Source organism: Erpetoichthys calabaricus, chromosome 2 (genome assembly GCF_900747795.2).
Source record: "Erpetoichthys calabaricus chromosome 2, fErpCal1.3, whole genome shotgun sequence".
Lineage (NCBI taxonomy): Eukaryota > Metazoa > Chordata > Cladistia > Polypteriformes > Polypteridae > Erpetoichthys > Erpetoichthys calabaricus.
The window spans coordinates 89735167-89753594 of NC_041395.2; the positions used below are offsets into that span (position 1 = coordinate 89735167).

Below are 18428 nucleotides of genomic sequence, written 5' to 3' on the forward strand. Positions count from 1 at the left end.
GTCCTCTTAAGAAGGCCTTTAGAGTTTCCCACAGTGTTCCTGCAGAAACCTCTGTGGGCGTGTTTGTCTCTAGGCAGAAGCTGATTTGTTTGGATATAAATTCTGTGCAGTTCTCGTCTTCCAATAGAAGAGGGTTAAGGCGCCATCTACGAGGAGAGTGTGAGGGGCTTAATGATTTTAGCTCCAAGACTAGAGGGGCATGGTCGGAGATAACAATTGTGTCGTATTTGCAAGATTTAATCGTAGGCAGGAAATTATCATCTATAAAAAATAATCAATTCTTGGGTAGCTATAATGCACTGGTGAGTAGAACGAATATGTTCTTGAGTTTGGGTTAAGAAACCTCCAGGGGGTCTGATAAGTTGTGGTCATTTAAAAACTGTGTAATTGTCTTTGTAGTATTAGACGTCATCCCCCCCTGTCACAGGAGTCCTATCCAAGAGTGGATTTAAAACACAATTAAAGTCTCCAGCCATTATAATTTTATGAGTGTTCACATTGGGAATGGATGCAAATAGATTTTGCATGAATTCCTTATCATCGACATTGGGTGCATAAACATTTATCAAAATCATTTTACTGTTATATAAGTTGCCCATGACCATCACATATCTCCCTTCAGAGTCCGATACTATATCTGATGCTACAAATGGAACTGTGCTGTGTATGAGAATTCCCACCCCTCTAGTTTTCTTTGTAAAGCTAGAATGGAACATTTGGCCAGTCCAGTCTTTTCGTAGTCTGAACTGATCCTTGCTTAGTAAGTGGGTCTCCTGTAAAAATACTATTTTAGCGTTTAAGCCTGTTAGGTGAGAGCATACTTTCTTTCTCTTTAATTTGTGATTCAGGCCTTTAACATTCCAGCTCACAAAGTTAACTGTCCCATCATGGAGAAATTGATTCTGAATTTTTAATGTCATTTTATAGTCTTAACTGCTAGTGAGACAGTTTTAATCGTAATTTCAAAATTCCCCATGAGTTATTGCATTTTAGCCTATTGTTGCATTGATATTTATAGTTATAGGGATTAGAAGAATAGATTAGATATAGCCTGCTCTCCTTCTCTCCCCCCTTTATCCCCCCACACACCATTTTGCCTCCCCACATGAGGCTTGATCCCACTTCGCAATGTCCCGGTTCTCTGACATACAAAGAGACAGAGCTCGTCCAAAACAAAACAAACCCCACCCCGCAGCGGCGTTAGAGAATTAAAACAAAGAGATATCTATTGTTGCTGATTTCTTAATACTATCTGCCGAAAATATAATCATTAACAGTCTTTAAACTTAAAATAATCTTCAGCAATTTTAAGATATTAAGATAATAAAAGAATGAACCCTGGGAATGATTTTAAAAAGTAGTCTAGGATAAACAAAGGTAATTCCTAATGTAAAAGTATAAATGTAATAGTAGAAATAGCAATAAACCAAGAGTATGATGTTAAACAGTCTACTTTAAGGTAGTAAAAAAAAAATTCCTATTTTAATTACTTCCACACTCGCATCTAAAACTATAATTAAGACATAAACATATAATGTCCAAGTAAAGAAAAAGATGTATAATTATAATACCAGTCTCTTTAAAATTGGATCCGAGAGCAGATGATATGTCCTTCCCATGCCTTGATAGAATACGGCTCCTTATTAACTTTCAAGAGTGTGTCGGAAACAGCTTCTTTAATTCCTTTTCAGCTTCTTCCTTGCTTGAAAAAATATAATATTGATCTTGAACTTCCACTTTCAGTTTGGCGGGATACAAGAGGCTGTATTTGATATCGGCTTTCTGTAGCAACTTTTTAATGTCAAAGTAGGCTGCGCGTTTTGCAGCTGTTAATGGTGAGAAGTTGGGGAAAATACAAATAAGATTATTTTCAAATATAATCTCTTGCTTGTGTCTGAGAAGTGCCATCACATCAAGCTTACATCGTAGTCGCTCGAAGCGGACAATAAAAGACCTAGGTTTAAAGGTACTTGATCTGTATGTGCGATAAGCAGCTTCTATCTCAATGTCGAGTTTAAAATCATCTCCAATTTTAGACAGTAATTTTACTGCAAATTTCACTGGGCTTGAGCTTTCTCGTTTCTCAGGTATACCCTCAATTCTTATACTATTTCTTCTGTTTCCATCTTCCAGGGCCTCAAGTCTGTCTCCAAGCTTTTTGCATTCGGAATTCGCAGCTGTAGCTTTTTCATCAGCGTTAAGACGCCAATTGTTCCGCTGTTTCAACTCGAGCCGTGAATGCCTGCTTAACGTCATCCAGCTGATCTGTAACATCATTAATCTGGTTGGCAAGCATTTTCAGTTTGGATCTATTTTCTTCGATGTGTTCCTCTAATTTCTCCAACATGCCTTTAAAGTTCACGTCAAAACGTTTAAATAGACGCATTTCCCGGTCTTTGTTATCCTTTTTAATCTCGATGATATCCTTCTTAAGCTCACTGTTAGCGCTTCTTAAGCTCATTCTTGTTATCCTTCTTAAGCTCATTTATGGCCGTTACCATGGTGGCAGTCAGTGTAGTAATTATCTCTTTCAGTTCGGACAGTTCGCTTCGGTTTTCGTGCTCCGTGTGTGGAAATGCAGCTCCTGTTACAGCAGGTGCTGCAGGCTCGCGATGAGTAGATGAGAGCACATCCTGCAGGGCATTTTCTAGTCTCAAATGATCCTCAGAAATTGGCGATCCATCGCGACCTGTATCGCTTGCACCTTCACTCCCATTTTCACTCTCGACTGGAGACGATACAATGGAGTGGGGTCCTAGGAAATCTGTGCATTCGTCTGCTTGTTCCAGGTCAGTTTCTGAGAGGCCATACCTTGCACTCTGGCCGGATGTCTGTCCAGACTTTGAAGCAGCTTTAAGTTTCTTTTCCGGTTCTTTCTGACTTTTCTTCTTGATACTCATGCTTGTATATTGTAGTGGAAGTTCCTTGGTCGGGTTAAATACAGGATACCTCTAAACAATATGAAATACATGGGAAAATAAAGCTGCTGCTAGCGGAGCTCGGCTTCAGACGTCCATCTCCTATAACGGACAAGACCAAACCCAAAAATTTTAAATGTTCTAGATGGCACGTCAACGACTAAGCAAAGAAGAAAGAGCAGCTATGTGCAAATTCGGAAAGTAATTATCAGCCTGGACCAAGTGGAATTGAAAACCTTGTAGGTCCAATCGGGGTCAGAAATAAAAGACTTCATAAAGACGTTCAAAAATGTTGCCGCGATACACAAGCAGAGCAGTTTAGAGATTATGAAAGTAGTAAAATTCGAAAGTATCAAAGAAAAACAAATGGAAATTATTACTCGGTGAAATAACGGAACAGCAAAATGAGATTGAATATATGGACATTAAGTGATACGTCAGAAGTATGTAGATATTGTAAAGCTTTAAAGTTTAAGTCCAAGACTTGTAGATTGTCTAATTCGTGTTGCCATCAGGGAAAAGTAGTGTTGCCTCCCAATGAAGAGGCATATCCGTGAGAATTAAAAGATTTGTTATTTGGTGAAAGTGAAATCCAAAAACACTACAGGCAAAAAAAAAACAAAAAAAAAATCAGAGTCCACAATAATCTTTTCGCGTTCGCATCATTCAATGCTCAAAACATAGCTTTACACAATAATGGACCATACGCTATATATTTATGATCACAGAGAAGTGATGCAACATAGAATCAAAAGAGTATGTAACATTTCCCATAAAAATAATCTCTTTAAATTGTATAGCTGGATAACCAAACCCCGGGGTGGGTGAGCGAAGCAAGGAGGGGTGGAGCCCCCTAGTGTTATAATAAGGAATATCAAGCTGCATGAACAGTAGATAAATATCTTCTTCCGACTGTTGCTTAGTAACTCTTCAGCAGTGAAAAAATACATGTGTGAAAAACAGAAGTGAAAGCAAATTGGCTTACACAGCTGAACAATCTATTTGGGAGTGCTTTAAAAATTCCAAACCTACTGACTACAGATTCTATATATCCGTTGCAGCCCATGCTGATTGTCTGGCACTTTTGTTAAATTCAGTAGGATTATGACAGGTTGTCAAATTGATTGTATGTATTTTAATGCATTTCATTTGAAGGAGAAGGCAATCTGCCTGTACTGCCTTTGAACCTCTTACTCTCTTTATGAAACACAACAGGAAATTTGTTTTCAATGAAAAACAACAAAACCGGTTTCCTAGAACCAATTCAATCTAGATCACAGGTGTCGATATTAAACCTTGGGAGAGACTATATGCAATAATAAAAACTCTATGCAAGTCTATATATCCAACAGAGTCACATTAACAGGTAATCAAGACAGAAAGTAAATACTAGACCAAACTGCAAAATCTGTAGTCAATCAAAAACATGAATAAAAATAACCTGTAATTTTTGAATTGAAGACTGTACTCTACTAATGAATAACAGGGAAGTGGGAGAGCAATTCAAAAACAAAGAGTTACGGGGAATGAGAGTTTGCCGTTTATTAGGACCGCTACCATTCCAGGATATAACTATTAATATTTTAGTGTTTAAAAAAAAAAAAAAAACAAAAAAAACCACCATGTATTTTACATGCCGTGAATTACCAGCTGAATAACAGGCATGTATTTATGTGACATGACTAATGCATTTTTTTTTTCCTCCATGGACTTTTTCACATTGTTTGCCTTTGCTTTAAACAGGTCACCATTAGACTCCATTACAGTGAACCATCGTTTATCATGGTTAATCCGTTCCAGACTACCGCAATAAATGAATTTTCGCGAAGTAGGATTCTTTATTTATAAATTGAATATTTCCGCAATTAGAGTATAGAAAACTTGTTTACGACATTCTAAATACGTATTTTAACATTATTAGAGCCCTCTAGACATGAAATAACACCCTTTAGTCACCATTACACTCATATTACCCAATATATTAGACAAAATAAGAGAAAATAAGACATTAGACATTACAAATATCATTATTATTATTGTACTGTACATTTAATTACACACACACAGTTCTCACACACAACCACTAACCTATGAAGGCACGAGCTCAGTAGGAGAGTCTTCAGGTTGTAAGTTGGAGCACTGATCTCACCCTCAGAGGACACAGACGCCCCTGGGAAAACCCCTGAAACAGCTGACAGTCTACCTTCACATTGCTCCTTACCCTTCTTACTTGCGCTAGAATGCGCGATAAACCTCTCACGCGGTACTCCGCTTACTTAAAAGTATTGTGCAGCGCCTCTCAGCTTTGGAATTGGTTGTTTTGTTTTTCTCTCTCTCACTCTCTCTCAGACATTCTCTGCTCCTGGCGGAACTGTCATCTCTGACTTGTCATGGAGCACGTTTAAACTTTTGAAAAGAGACAAATGTTTGTTTACAGTGCTTTGAATAAAGTTTTTTTTTCTACAACCTCCTGTGTCTCTGTGCAAATCTGTGACCCAAGCGTGACAAGGTGGTGCAGTATCTTCAGCAGGTGCGTCATTGTCTTCTTCCGTTGAATGAATACTAGGAGTAGGCAGTGGGTGTCTGGGTGTGCGGCTGAAGAACATCTTGATAGGCAGTTGCTGGTGCTGTCTTTTCATATGCATGAGGAGGCTTTTGTAGGGTATTGCCATCTTTGATCATATCCAAAAGTTTCACCTTCTCCTGGATGGTAAGCATCTTCCTCCGGCGCTTAGTTTCATTGTCAGAAGGCTTAGAAAAAGCAGCACGTTTAGGAGCCATCGTGGGGCTTAGATAAAAGTTCTCAGAAAGCGCATGAGTAGTGATGTAAGCGTGTATGAGAAAAAAATCGCGATAGAGTGAAGCCGCAAAAGTCGAAGCGTGATAGAGCGAGGGATCACTGTATCTCTCATTCTATGTGAAAATATGAGATTGAACATTTTTCTCATGCATCACTACAAGCTGCATGGGATAAATAACATAACATTTTTGGTGGAGTATTCCTTTTAAAATTTTCTATACATTAAATGTGAGTTTTTATCCTATGGCGCAACTAATTAAAAGTGTAAAGCAACACTTCATTTTCCATTATAAACCTTAAATTGTATTTTAGCATTATAAACTATGTACATGTGACATTTAAGACAGTAAAACCATCATAGAATCATTCAACTTTATGAATTAAAGAGAAGCAAGTTGTATTAACTGAATAACTATGTCTTTGAATGGCATCTTTATACTCTTTAATAAAACCAGAGATTTTAGGAAATGATAGATTACTGTAATCACCTTGAGAAACTAGACTGTGCTTGGACGCTACCTAGACAGCATGACCAGCACAGTGCAATTAATGTAAAAAATAATTTACCATCAGGGATGCTGGGATTAAAACTCCAGTCATAAATTATGTAGGCGACAAAAATATTGAAAATAATAGTTTGGAAAGAGTCAGAGTAAGAAACACTGGCATGTTTGTGTACAGCATAGTCCGGTCTTGCCTTCATGTTTACTATAACTTACTGAAAAACTTAATTTGAATATGATACATTCTAATTATTTCCCTGAAACAAATCTTTTGGAACATATTTTGGAATTGTTTTTAAACGTCTGATGACCCTATAAATTCAGCAAAATATACAAGAAATGCTAGGATTGAGCTGTAGTCATTTAAAACAAAGACTACTTTCCCGAGGCAGGTGAGACTCATGCAGCTATGTGTTTAAAGGAAGCCCTAAAACACATTTCTAAACCTTCCAAATGGTTCATTAGTGACCAGGGAAACACACTCCTTTATTTGATTTGTCCTGAATGAAGTAGCATTCTATAATGAAAAAATGCAAATTAATGACTAGCGGTCATTACACAATTTTCCAAGGATCCTATGTGGGACAGTCGTGGAACATACGACTGTCTGCAAACAAGTGGTATAGTGGTTAAAGCTAAAAATACAAATATGGTATGTTTTAACATTTGACATGATGCCAAAGAACACTATGCTGTTAAGTTTAATAGGCCACAAGGCGGTACCATTAAATCACTTTTAAAGAAATACTACACCCAAAAATGATAGCTGTTACACATGCTGCACATCCCACATTGTTTTTAGTGGTCTAGAAAAACATTCACTCTCATGTTTTCATGGAGATAACAAATTTTCAGCTACAACAGGCTTGAATTTGCCACAAACTAGCAGCAAGTTTTAAAGTTTTAAAAAAATAAAGAGCAACTCACAGAGTTCAAGTCTTCCGGACACTAACTGGTCATGCAACAAACGGCATTATTATTTTTTGAAGTCACGCTTCAAGCAGCTGGCACATGTTTCTTGATTTCGAATTGAGCAGATGGTTTGCACTTTTATTATACATCAAGAAGATAGAAACGTCTTATAAATAGTAATAAATATTTTGTTATTATTACATAGGGTCTCCTATGTGTTTTGACTCTTAGAGGACCCATTAAGGCTTGTTTTCATCAAAGGTGGTCCATGTGGTAATTCCTTTCTAGCAAGACTTCAAGTTTAAACAGCTTTTTTCATTAACTGTATTGGAGTTTTGCATGACATTTTTAATTTTTTCCTAAACAAATAAAAATATTAAGCAATAATACTATTATTTCAAGGCATTTCTTACCGAGATCCCCCAAATAGACAAGACATCGGTGGCAAGCCATCTGTGCCCATTCCATTTCCTTTGTAGTAGCAGAAACTGGCTTCTTTCGTCCTGAATTACATATATAAATAATAAACAAAGCAAAATATTATCCTAAACAGGTATTGTGAAAAAATTCATTTGTATAAAATATTAGAAAGTCAGCAAGTGCACATTTTCTGAAATTATACATTAATTTTGAACATTAGATAAATAAAAATATAATTTGTACAGTTCTATGTATTGGGTTAAAAGGTGTAACAAAAGAGAAGCACATAGTGATTCTTGTTTCTTGATGATATATCCCTACATATACAAAAAGGTTAGTGTAAAGCATCTCACCGACTCATCTTTTATGATTAAAACACAACGAAATTATGTAAATCAAAACCGACTCCCTGAAAAGGTAAACAAAAATAGTGTTTTTATGCATTATTTGCTTACACTTTCTTTTTAATGACAGAGTCTCTCTAATAATATCCTTTAAGCATCTTGTACAAGGTAGAATAACTCTGGAAGGGACACCTTTTATCCCACTGTGAGGCATAGTATCATATACATACCAAGGTTATTATAGTTTTGCCTTTTTTTTCTATATTTTTTCTGACCTTACTTGGAAATTCAGTTTAGTTTTAGTTTTCCTTCATCATGTATTTTTAGTTTTAGTTTAGTTTTTATTTCACAGAGACATTTTTATTTTATTTTTATATACTGTATATTAGTTTCAGTTTTAGTTTTAGTAATTTTGGCATGGAGTGCCTACGGAGTTAGTTTTGTGTCACAATCAGAGAGAACTATACACTTAACAGATTTAGATATGAGTTTAATGTTAGTGGAAGCTTACTACACTGCCTGGTTTACTATCTCGTTTTTGTTTTGTCTGATGAAAACAAGCATAATCAAAACTAGACTGAATATGAACAATTTTACACAATTTTTAAAATATTTTCTCATGAAAATCACAGGGGCTTAGGAAGTACAGGGCTCTTAGACTTGAATCAGTGTGCAGACCCCACGAGGGAAACAAAGAACAACAAGCATGTAGTGTCATGGTTAGGTGCAGTGAGACTTGAACAGCCCACCATAAAGGACAGTAAACCCATAATAAGCTGAGCAAGAGCAGGTAATAGGAGTACAGATAGGCATAAAACAACAAAGACAGCATCTGAGATTAAGAACAATATATACATTATCTAAACCTGTTTATCCAGAGTAGGACTGCAAGAAATCTGGAGCCTACTGCAGCAGGTTTGGATGCAAGGCAGGAAAAATCCCTGGTATGCAATATGTATGATATGGCTGATGTTAAGAACAAAAAGAATATTATATTTCAACTATCTATTTTGAGAGAGAGAGAAAAACATTGAAAAAAGGGAGACAAATATTTTAAAATATAATTCTGATAATGGATTACTTTCACAATATCAGGTATTTTGAGTTGTGACTATGTACAAAAAAAGATAAATTAATAAATATGGAATAAATACAAAAACACAGTATGTTTAGTTTTTCATCTCTTGTCAGACTCTCTACCTTTGTTTGTATCGTTTCGTTGTTAAACGATGTTTTTAAAGCAAAAGTGATTGGTCAGTAACAATATGCTGATCTTGTATGATGACCTAGTCAGTCTCTCGATTAGTGCCGTTTTATTTTCAAAAACCGGGAGTGCTCTCCCCTCGACTTTCTTGTATACTCAGATATGGGGATGGATATTTGAGGAGTAAACTGCAAGACAATGATTATATTTTTATATTATGTACATTAAGGAACCATCAACAACAAATCAAATTAATAATATATTGAACAATTATTATAAAAGTAAAGTTGAATAAATCGAACTCTGCAGCTGTATAAATAAAAATCGAGTATGTGTTCAGGTAAAGTACCACTTCCAGGTGATGGATTTGTCCCAAAAGTTAATACAGATCTATAATTGTGGTGTAACAACCACAAGCCGGATTTCATCCATCTAACTAGTTGCGTTTTTGAGTTATTTTGTTTATGCACACACAGAGACACACATATACACGTGTGCGCGTACACACACAATTCCAAAAAACAGTATTGTTGGACACTGGTTAGTCTATAATGTCAAGATTCATCAAAATATCGAGGTTGAATTTTTTCATGATTACTATACTTTCTCTATACTTCGTATATGAAAAAGTAAAAAAATGATTTCTCCTTTGCAAAGATAGTACAGCTCATCTGTACTGATAATTTCTGTTATTCCTTATTGGCACTGTTTCATTTAAGAGAAATTCAGAGCAGGAAGGGTAGCTGCACAGATGTTTATGAATGCCGATCAGTGTTTAAACATACACATTGATCAGAATATTACTGTTTCACAAATAACTGATGTTGATCAATGTATATTACAATATAAATTACCGCCCCCGAAGCGCGTACCATTGGACGCTCACAGCAGTAAACTACTTGAGCACAGGAAAGGCACTGTATAAATAAAATCATCATCATCCTTATCATTACTGAGTGAGCAATGTCTTGTGCTTAAAGTGAGAAGGGACAAGTAAATACCCAGAACAGTTACTTTTGTCCTTGCAAGGTGTAAGCGGGCCTAGTTTAACTATAAAAAGAATTAAACATCATTTATCTGTGAAGCAGGAACAGTCATTTTAAATCTCTGATTTAGATATATAGTATCTCTGGTTTAGAAATACATGGGTGTGTGTGTATATATATATATATATATATATATATATATATATATATATATATATATATATATATATATATATATATATATATATATATATATATAGTGATCCCTCGCTATATCGCGCTTCGCGGCTTCACTCCATCGCGGATTTTATATGTAAGCATATTTAAATATATATCGCGGATTTTTTGCTGGTTCGCGGATTTCTGCGGACAATGGGTCTTTTAATTTCTGGTGCATGCTTCCTCAGCTGGTTTGCCCAGTTGATTTCATACAAGGGACGCTATTGGCAGATGGCTGAGAAGCTACCCAACTTACTTTTCTCTCTCTCTCTTGCGCTGACTTTCTCTGATCCTGACGTAGGGGGATTGAGCAGGGGGGCTGTTCGCACACCTAGACGATACGGACGCTCGTCTAAAAATGCTGAAAGATTATCTTCACGTTGCTATCTTTTGTGCAGCTGCTTCCTGAAACGACATGCTGCACGGTGTTTCGCATACTTAAAAGCTCAAAGGGCACGTATTGATTTTTGACTGAAAAACAAACTCTGTCTCTCTCTCTCTCCCTGCTCCTGACGGAGGGGGTGTGAGCTGCCGCCTTCAACAGCTTTGTGCTGCGGTGCTTCGCATACTTAAAAGCCAAACAGCCCTATTGATTTGTTTGCTAGAGATTGTTTTCTCTATCTATGCGACATTCTGTGCTCCTGACACGCACTCCTTTGAAGAGGAAGATATGTTTGCATTCTTTTAATTGTGAGATGGAACTGTCATCTCTGTCTTGTCATGAAGCACAGTTTAAACTTTTGAAAAAGAGACAAATGTTTGTTTGCAGTGTTTGAATAACGTTCCTGTCTCTCTACAACCTCCTGTGTTTCTGCGCAAATCTGTGACCCAAGCATGACAATATAAAAATAACCATATAAACATATGGTTTCTACTTCGCGGATTTTCTTATTTCGCGGGTGGCTCTGGAACGTAACCCCCGCGATGGAGGAGGGATTACTGTATATATATAGGTTTAAATACAGTATATACATTGGTATATATGGATATAGAGATAGAAGGACAGAGAAAAAGAGAGATACGTTGAGATACATCAGTTTGGATATATAGTATGGTTCAGAACGGCAGAAGTCTACGTTAGTAATTAGTTTAAAAATGTTACAGGTTTGGTTTTTTTCTATATCTTTATGACGTAACTCATTTACAAATGCTATATTTTTTTCCCTGTGCAGTATGAGACAGAACTTTGGATTTGTACACTAAAGTATATTAGATTTTTATTCTTTATTGTATGCTGTACAATTTACCTTACTTCAGAACAGTCTATGTTTATCCAGACTGTAATGTTCATGCACCTGTAGTTCAGTTATAAATTACTATTTTATTCCCTTGGGATTGGACCAAAGTGGAGTTGACCGTTAGCTGTTTGTTTAATAAATGTCTTGGGGTAGTTGTTCGTCTTTTTTTTCCCCCCATCTATTCACATCAAAAAGCTACTCCAAGTCATTTATTTAACAATGCCTATATAAGAGATACCCCAGACCTCTGCAGTCAGCTCCAACTTGGTTCCCCACTGCACTTACCACATCCTCCCTTATCATTGTGGTGTGTCGTAAACTACCACATGCAACCTGTCCAGATCAAGATAGCGAACAAACCAGCAGATACTTTACAGACTGTCCTTTCAATGCCAAAAGCAAAAGGTCAACCACAGAGACAAGAAACACAGTTAACAGCATTCCATACAGTGCATGTCAGGCAGTATACGTGGGACAAACACGTCTTGTAGTCCTCCGCTTTGTAAGCATAGCTGTGGAGTTGGAACCAATTATTAGGTTACTGGAGTCGGAAAAAATGACTAAGTCCTACATATGCAAGTCCCAAGTAAGCTTCAAGTCCTTACCTTCAAGTCTCAAGTTGAAAAGATTACATTCAAGCAAGTCAAATTGAGCCACTGAATTTAATCAAGCAAGTCAAGGCACTTGTTTTTTTTATTACAGCAAGTAAAGTTAAATCAAAGGTGAGAAAGACTTGAGTTAAAAAAAAAATAAATAAAAAAGCTTACATTCTTACTACTAGCTGCAATCAATCTAATTATAATGTGTGAGACGCAGGGGGCACCCAAGAAATAAACCCCATGTTGCTCCACTTCAGAGTATATTCAGGTAATTAATTCTCACTTTAAAATAGCTGGAGTAGCGAGTATAGCATTTCAAATTTTTAAAAGAAAGTATATATACCATTAACCCTTAAATATTGGCACTGGTGTATTTTGTACACCAATCTCAGTTATTTTTGTCCAAAGTCCTTTAACTTGAACATACTGGCAGCATCCATCATCTATCCTCAGCTTGATTCACTACAAGTACAGTGTTGCAATGGTTTCCCTCCAGTGTGCCTCCAGCTGGTTTTATGAGTGGATGCACAGTTGCAAGTTCCATATGGTGCATTTGGAACACCGCACAGGTGCTTAGTATGTATGACAATGATGAGATATTCTTTTTGCAATGACTTTGTCTGTGTAGAATATTCAACAACTCAAGTGAAATGTGATACATGTGCAAATCCTGCAGTGGGTGAAAGTGCAACCGGTGATGAATGAGCACTGGAGAAGATTTATTTTCATATAGTCCTAGACTATGTCATACTATTCAGTAATACGGTATTAAATTACATTAAAAACATGTACAATTTAAAATGACTGCAAAATTTTACATTACAACCTCACAGTGGGCATATAAATAGCCATTTATGGTACATAAAGTACACCACACGAGTACTTATGAGATGAGAACTGGTGCGTGTAGTTAAGCGTTAAAAACCTTTGTTTACATCAATAACAACTAAATAAAACAAAAAATTGATGCTTTAGGGATTTCTCATCAAAAATCCTAGATTTTACAGTACATAACCAAGAAATTTTATAATTCACAACTATTGAATCAAATTTCTTTTGGTTTGCAATCTGTCAGCTATCATTGTACCAAGTTTAGATGTTATATCCCATAGCACTGCAAAGTTATACTGTTTGCCACAAGGCATCTACCTCCCTGTAGACCCCTGAAGGAGGGGTATCCTACTACAGTCCTGGAGAGCTACTGTGGGTACCGATTTTCATTCAAACCATTTCTTAATTAATGACCAATTTTGGTGCTAACTAACTTCTTTTCCCTTCATTTTAATTGACTTGTTTTTTAACACTAGAATCCCTGAAGTCTATGAAAAACCTTGTAATCCCGGGCCACCTTAAATTCTTTTGCACCTCTCCATTAGCGTCTTTTGTTTTGCAAATGTGTCGATCAGCACAAGCAGCCTGCCATCCCATTCACCCACTGCTGCAGCGCAAAAGTTCTCCCACCTCAAGCCTTGTATATCTGGGTGTGAGGTGCTTGGAGTTGTACAGGGTAAATAATATCATTATTTGGAACACACACATTTCATGTGTGTTCCTTTTCTACAATGATCTGGGTAAATGAAGGATGACAGGAAACGTTGAACACATACCTAAAACAGAAATATTTTTCACGTTATAATACTAATGACAAGTCCAAATATCAAATTTTACTTTCACAAAAGGTCCACATAAAACAAAACAAATGGCGCAGCGATAAGAATTGCTGGCTCATAATCAAGAGGTCACCGGCTCAGTTCCAGCCGCTTCCCAGAATTACAGTTTTGAGTACTGAGCTGCTCTTATTGTTACTATTAAAGATTAAAAACATACGTTTGACTTGAATATGTAACAGCCGGTTTAAATCGGTCACATTCACGCTCCCCTAAATCTGACACTGCTGCTTTCAAATAAAGATGTGCTATAACAGAGATAAACTCAGATGAGGGTTCTACATCGGAGAAAGAGAACAGAAGCTCTCCTTGCAAGAAAAGTCCAGTCATACACAAGAACAATGCACATACAACAGGCATAAAGGTGAAAGATGGCACCGTTTGGATGCAGCAACAGGTCAGGCGTCATCCTGCCACACGCATGTCCTTCAACGCAAAACAGCAACACCTCACACCCAGATAAACAAGACTTGACCTGGGAGAACGAGTTGCCCAAGTAGAGCTACGACGGTGCAGGAAAGGAATAGCAGGCTGCTTGTGCTGATCGACACATTTGCAAAACAAATGATGCTAATGGAGAGGTGCAAAGGAATTTAAGGTGGCCCAGGATTACAAGTTTTTTTGTAGGCTTCAGGAATTCTAGTGTTAATATTCAGTCCCTTGAATCACTTCACTTTTTCCTTGAATGGCACCAAGACAGAAATGAGATGTTAATTGAGCCAATAGATGACCAGCTAAGTTGAGGCCTCAAAATCCAACCAATTTCACTCAAACCAGTTTTTTTAATTAGCAGCAGATTCTCACTGTTAATTTAATTTCATGGCTTGCTGGTGCTCTCATTCCACCACTGCAGACATTTCCAAAACTATTGATTTACTACCATCAAAATGATCTTCTCAAGTCCACAAAACAACATTATTTAGACCTTCATTTATCTTTATTTTCAGATATTGTATGATAGAAACAGGTTCATGTGTTGGTTAATTTTGTATCTCATTACTGTTTGGCTGCTAATTATGGATAAAACAATTAAGGTGTCCGAGTCTTATATAGCAAGTAAATTAAACTTAACGCAAAAGAGTTCATTACCAGCAAGAAACTGGTCCCTAGTTAAGAAAAGGGTTAGAATGAAAACCTCTTGCCCCAGTAGCACTTCGGAACTGGAGTTGGAGAACCCTGTTCTAAAGCAACAAGTAAATAATTAGTAACAAAATAATTAGTAAATAAACATGTTGTTAATAAACGGTATTTTGATGCAGCAGCTGCCTCAGCATCTTCTAGCATTATTTATAGTCAGTAGGAACTTAGCTGCTATTCTAAGAAACAAATAAAGAAGCCATAAATATTAACAGCCAAGTGGAAGGAAGCACTGACACAGTAATCCCTGAAAAATTACAATAGTACCATGCCAAACTGAACCTGTTTGAACACTCAAAAGAGACAGTTGCAAAGCTAAGAAAAAATGGAGGAAAAATTAAACAACAGAACACTATGAAAAGGAGGACTCAGCTAGATAAAATACATCAGTCTAGTCAGAGTCTGTGCCTCTCATTTACCTAAAATTATAAGCAGCGGCTAGTGCTGGGCAGTATACCGGTTCATACCAAAAACTTTATTTTTGTTATGATATGGATTTTTCTTATACCGCAACACCGGTTTAAATAGCCTAAACAACGTTCGGAAATGAGGCGTGGCGGGAAACTGTTTAAGAGGGGATCCTTTTCACTGCTGCACCACAGTACGTGTTAGTGGAGATATTGTGCAGTGAAAATGGACAGAGAACATTCCGAAACTGAAGCTGTAACAGATGAAAAAGTTGAATGACACAGAAGAACTTTTGCCAAAAAAAGTAGCTGTGTCTTTAAAAGGTCAGATGTGGAACATTATGTTCAATTTGTGTGAATACTGTTTTTATACTACTGGATAATACTGCAAGCCAAGTTGTACTTGTTTTTTTTTTTTTTCAATGCTGTGTAATGTACCTGGGTACTGTGCAATAGTATGACGATGCCGGTCCCCTACAGACTCCCTCTTCCCACATGGGAGTCTGTTGAACCAACACCATTGATAGTTATAACCAAGATGAGCTGACAAATCTCATTGAAGCCAGGGGATGGTGGAAAGTGCTCAAGTGCTTTTGTTAAAAACAGTCAAAAGTAAAACCAAAAGTGTCCACTGTACAGTGTTAAAAAAAACCCACAGTACCCAAAAAAATAGCAAATCCATAAAACCAGTGAAATGTGGGCATAATATCCATAATAAATAAATCCGTTTAAATAGAGGTTAAAATACAGTCTCTCTCCTCACTCGATCACAGCCCACCACCTTCTGTCTCCCCGGCTCACCCTTCACTGGCGTTGCCAGCGGAGCCTCTGCAGCACAAACTCCTTTCTGCCGACCACCGTCTTGGCTGACACCACACTGCTAGCCAGACCATCCAAAGTCTGCACACCTCTAGTCTTCCCTTGCGCTCACTCAGTCGCTCCTCAGATCCATTGGGAGGCTGTACACACTTAGTCAGTGGGGCGAACCAGCCCCTAGAGCGCCTCAGCCTGCACCCCCTCACGGAGCACCAGCTGGTGTCTGGATCGTCTCCCATGACTGCCTTTTCCCTTCTTCAACCTCCTTCTGTTCAATCTTTTCTTTTTTTCTTCCCCCTATCCTGCCGGCCCATAAATATACGTTTCCGTGGGCGCAGCGCCTTATTTACACACCGCAGGAAGCCTATGAAGCAATTGAGAACTCGCCCTAATCACCTCAACAACCCCCCGCGGTCGTGCAATCGTGTCCAGTGGCGAACTGGATTTAAAAACTGGCCTTTTTTTTTTTTTTTTGAAGCCACGGACCCGCTATACCACAAATAATATTAGAAATGTAAGTTGCAGTTTTATTATTTATGTATATAGCTTAGGTTGAAGCAAGCTCCATATTAATGCAATTTGCTTTAATGATGGTTCAGTTGGTAAAGATGTCATCACTAAGTTGCACTTGTTTTATTTTATTTGGTGAATACTGTGTAATGTACCTGGGCTTGAAGCCTTGAAGTAATATTATTACTGGAAGTTGAACTATTTATTTTATTGTTATTATTTATTAGTTTAAATATTATGCAGTTTAATTATGGTAAAGTTGTTTAAAAAGTCACTTTAACGTGGCAGTGGACAGAGATTGTTAACATTAACAAAGTGTAGTTGGTTTACAAAAAATATTTACTATTTATTCCTTTTCTAAGACATTTTCAGTGCAATACAACTTTTGACAAGCACCTCTGCATATTTTACTAAGTCTAAATGCCTCTTTGGATAGTTGAAAATATGTTGTCAAAATTATAGTTTAAGTTGTTTGCAAAATTTGCTCAATAAAAAGGTTCTATAATTTGACTGCAACTGTCATGCAATGTGATTCCTTCTCTTCATTAGTGCCACCCCCTTGAAAACTATCACTTTATGGGGCCATGCAAACTGTATTAATACTTGTGTTATCATTAAAATGTTTTATTGTACAATTCTCATGACAGTGGAACAGGTTATTCTTAGCCAGTCTACTGCAGTAATTGCAGTGGAAGATGTGGTTAACATCCATTCATGCATGGGAAAAAAATACTGCTGAATACCGTGAAACCGGTATAATTTTGAAAAATACAGTGATATAGAATTTTGGTCATACCGCCCAGCACTATCATACATTATAAAATCCAGTTTTTCAGTGAAAAATCCCTAAAGCACCAAATTATTTGTGTGATATTAATGCAACCAAAGGTTTTAAATCATATAAGTACTTTTAAAACTTTGAAGTGCTGTACTCGCTACATATTTAGCCATTCATATCTCCTTTACGTCATAAGCAGAGTAACAGTTTATTTTTGGGTATATAATTTAGGCGCAATAATGCCAAAAACCCCTCAGTGCATAAGGAATTAAACTGAAATGTTTCAGGGTAAAAATGCACTTGCATTTACCATCTGCTTCTCCATTAACAGAACCTTTTTCCCACAGAAGATGTCAATAATCCTTACGACCATCAATAATTCTCTCTTCCAATCATTTTTTTTCCTTCACTGAACTTAACGTAATTTCTTTTTTCATAATATGCATACAAATCGTTCCTTCCATGCTACTTCAAACTAAACAACACTTGCTTGCTCAGGCTCTCATGCTCTTGGTACAACGACTAACTCACTGCTAGAAAGGCTACCAACAATTTTACCTGCACAGTTCATCCAAAATGTTATTATTCAACCAGTCTTTTCTATTTCTGATCCTTATTATACTCACAATAGTCCTCTATTTTGCTCTGTGAATAAAGGTCTATTCCATTTCTTGCATCCTGACATAATTCCCTGTAATTCTCTTCTGCATTACGCTAACTCCAGTTTCTGGCTTCTCAATATAATCCTACAAGATGACTCAGCTCCGACATATGGGTTGGTTGGTTAGTCAGACAGCAACAAGGTAAGAAAAGCAACTAAAGTAAAAGTGGATAGGCAGGTTGAAGGCATACTTGTTTAATTATTTTGGTAATGTCTAATGAGCAAAGGGAGGGTAACATTTATAGCATGGCTTTCAGAATAAAAAGTCAGTCAGCACCTGTGGACTCACTCTCAAAAGTGGGATTGTAA

General features: G+C 37.0%; 1 protein-coding gene across 1 annotated transcript in view; it reads right to left on the minus strand.

Annotated features, from left to right (window-relative positions):
- smg5 (SMG5 nonsense mediated mRNA decay factor) overlaps positions 1 to 18428 on the minus strand; it is a 204232-nt gene that overhangs the window by 130107 nt on the left and 55697 nt on the right. The window contains exon 5 of the mRNA XM_028794085.2: positions 7547 to 7636. Coding sequence (XP_028649918.1) covers positions 7547 to 7636 — 90 coding nt within the window. The remainder of the gene's footprint in view (positions 1 to 7546; positions 7637 to 18428) is intronic.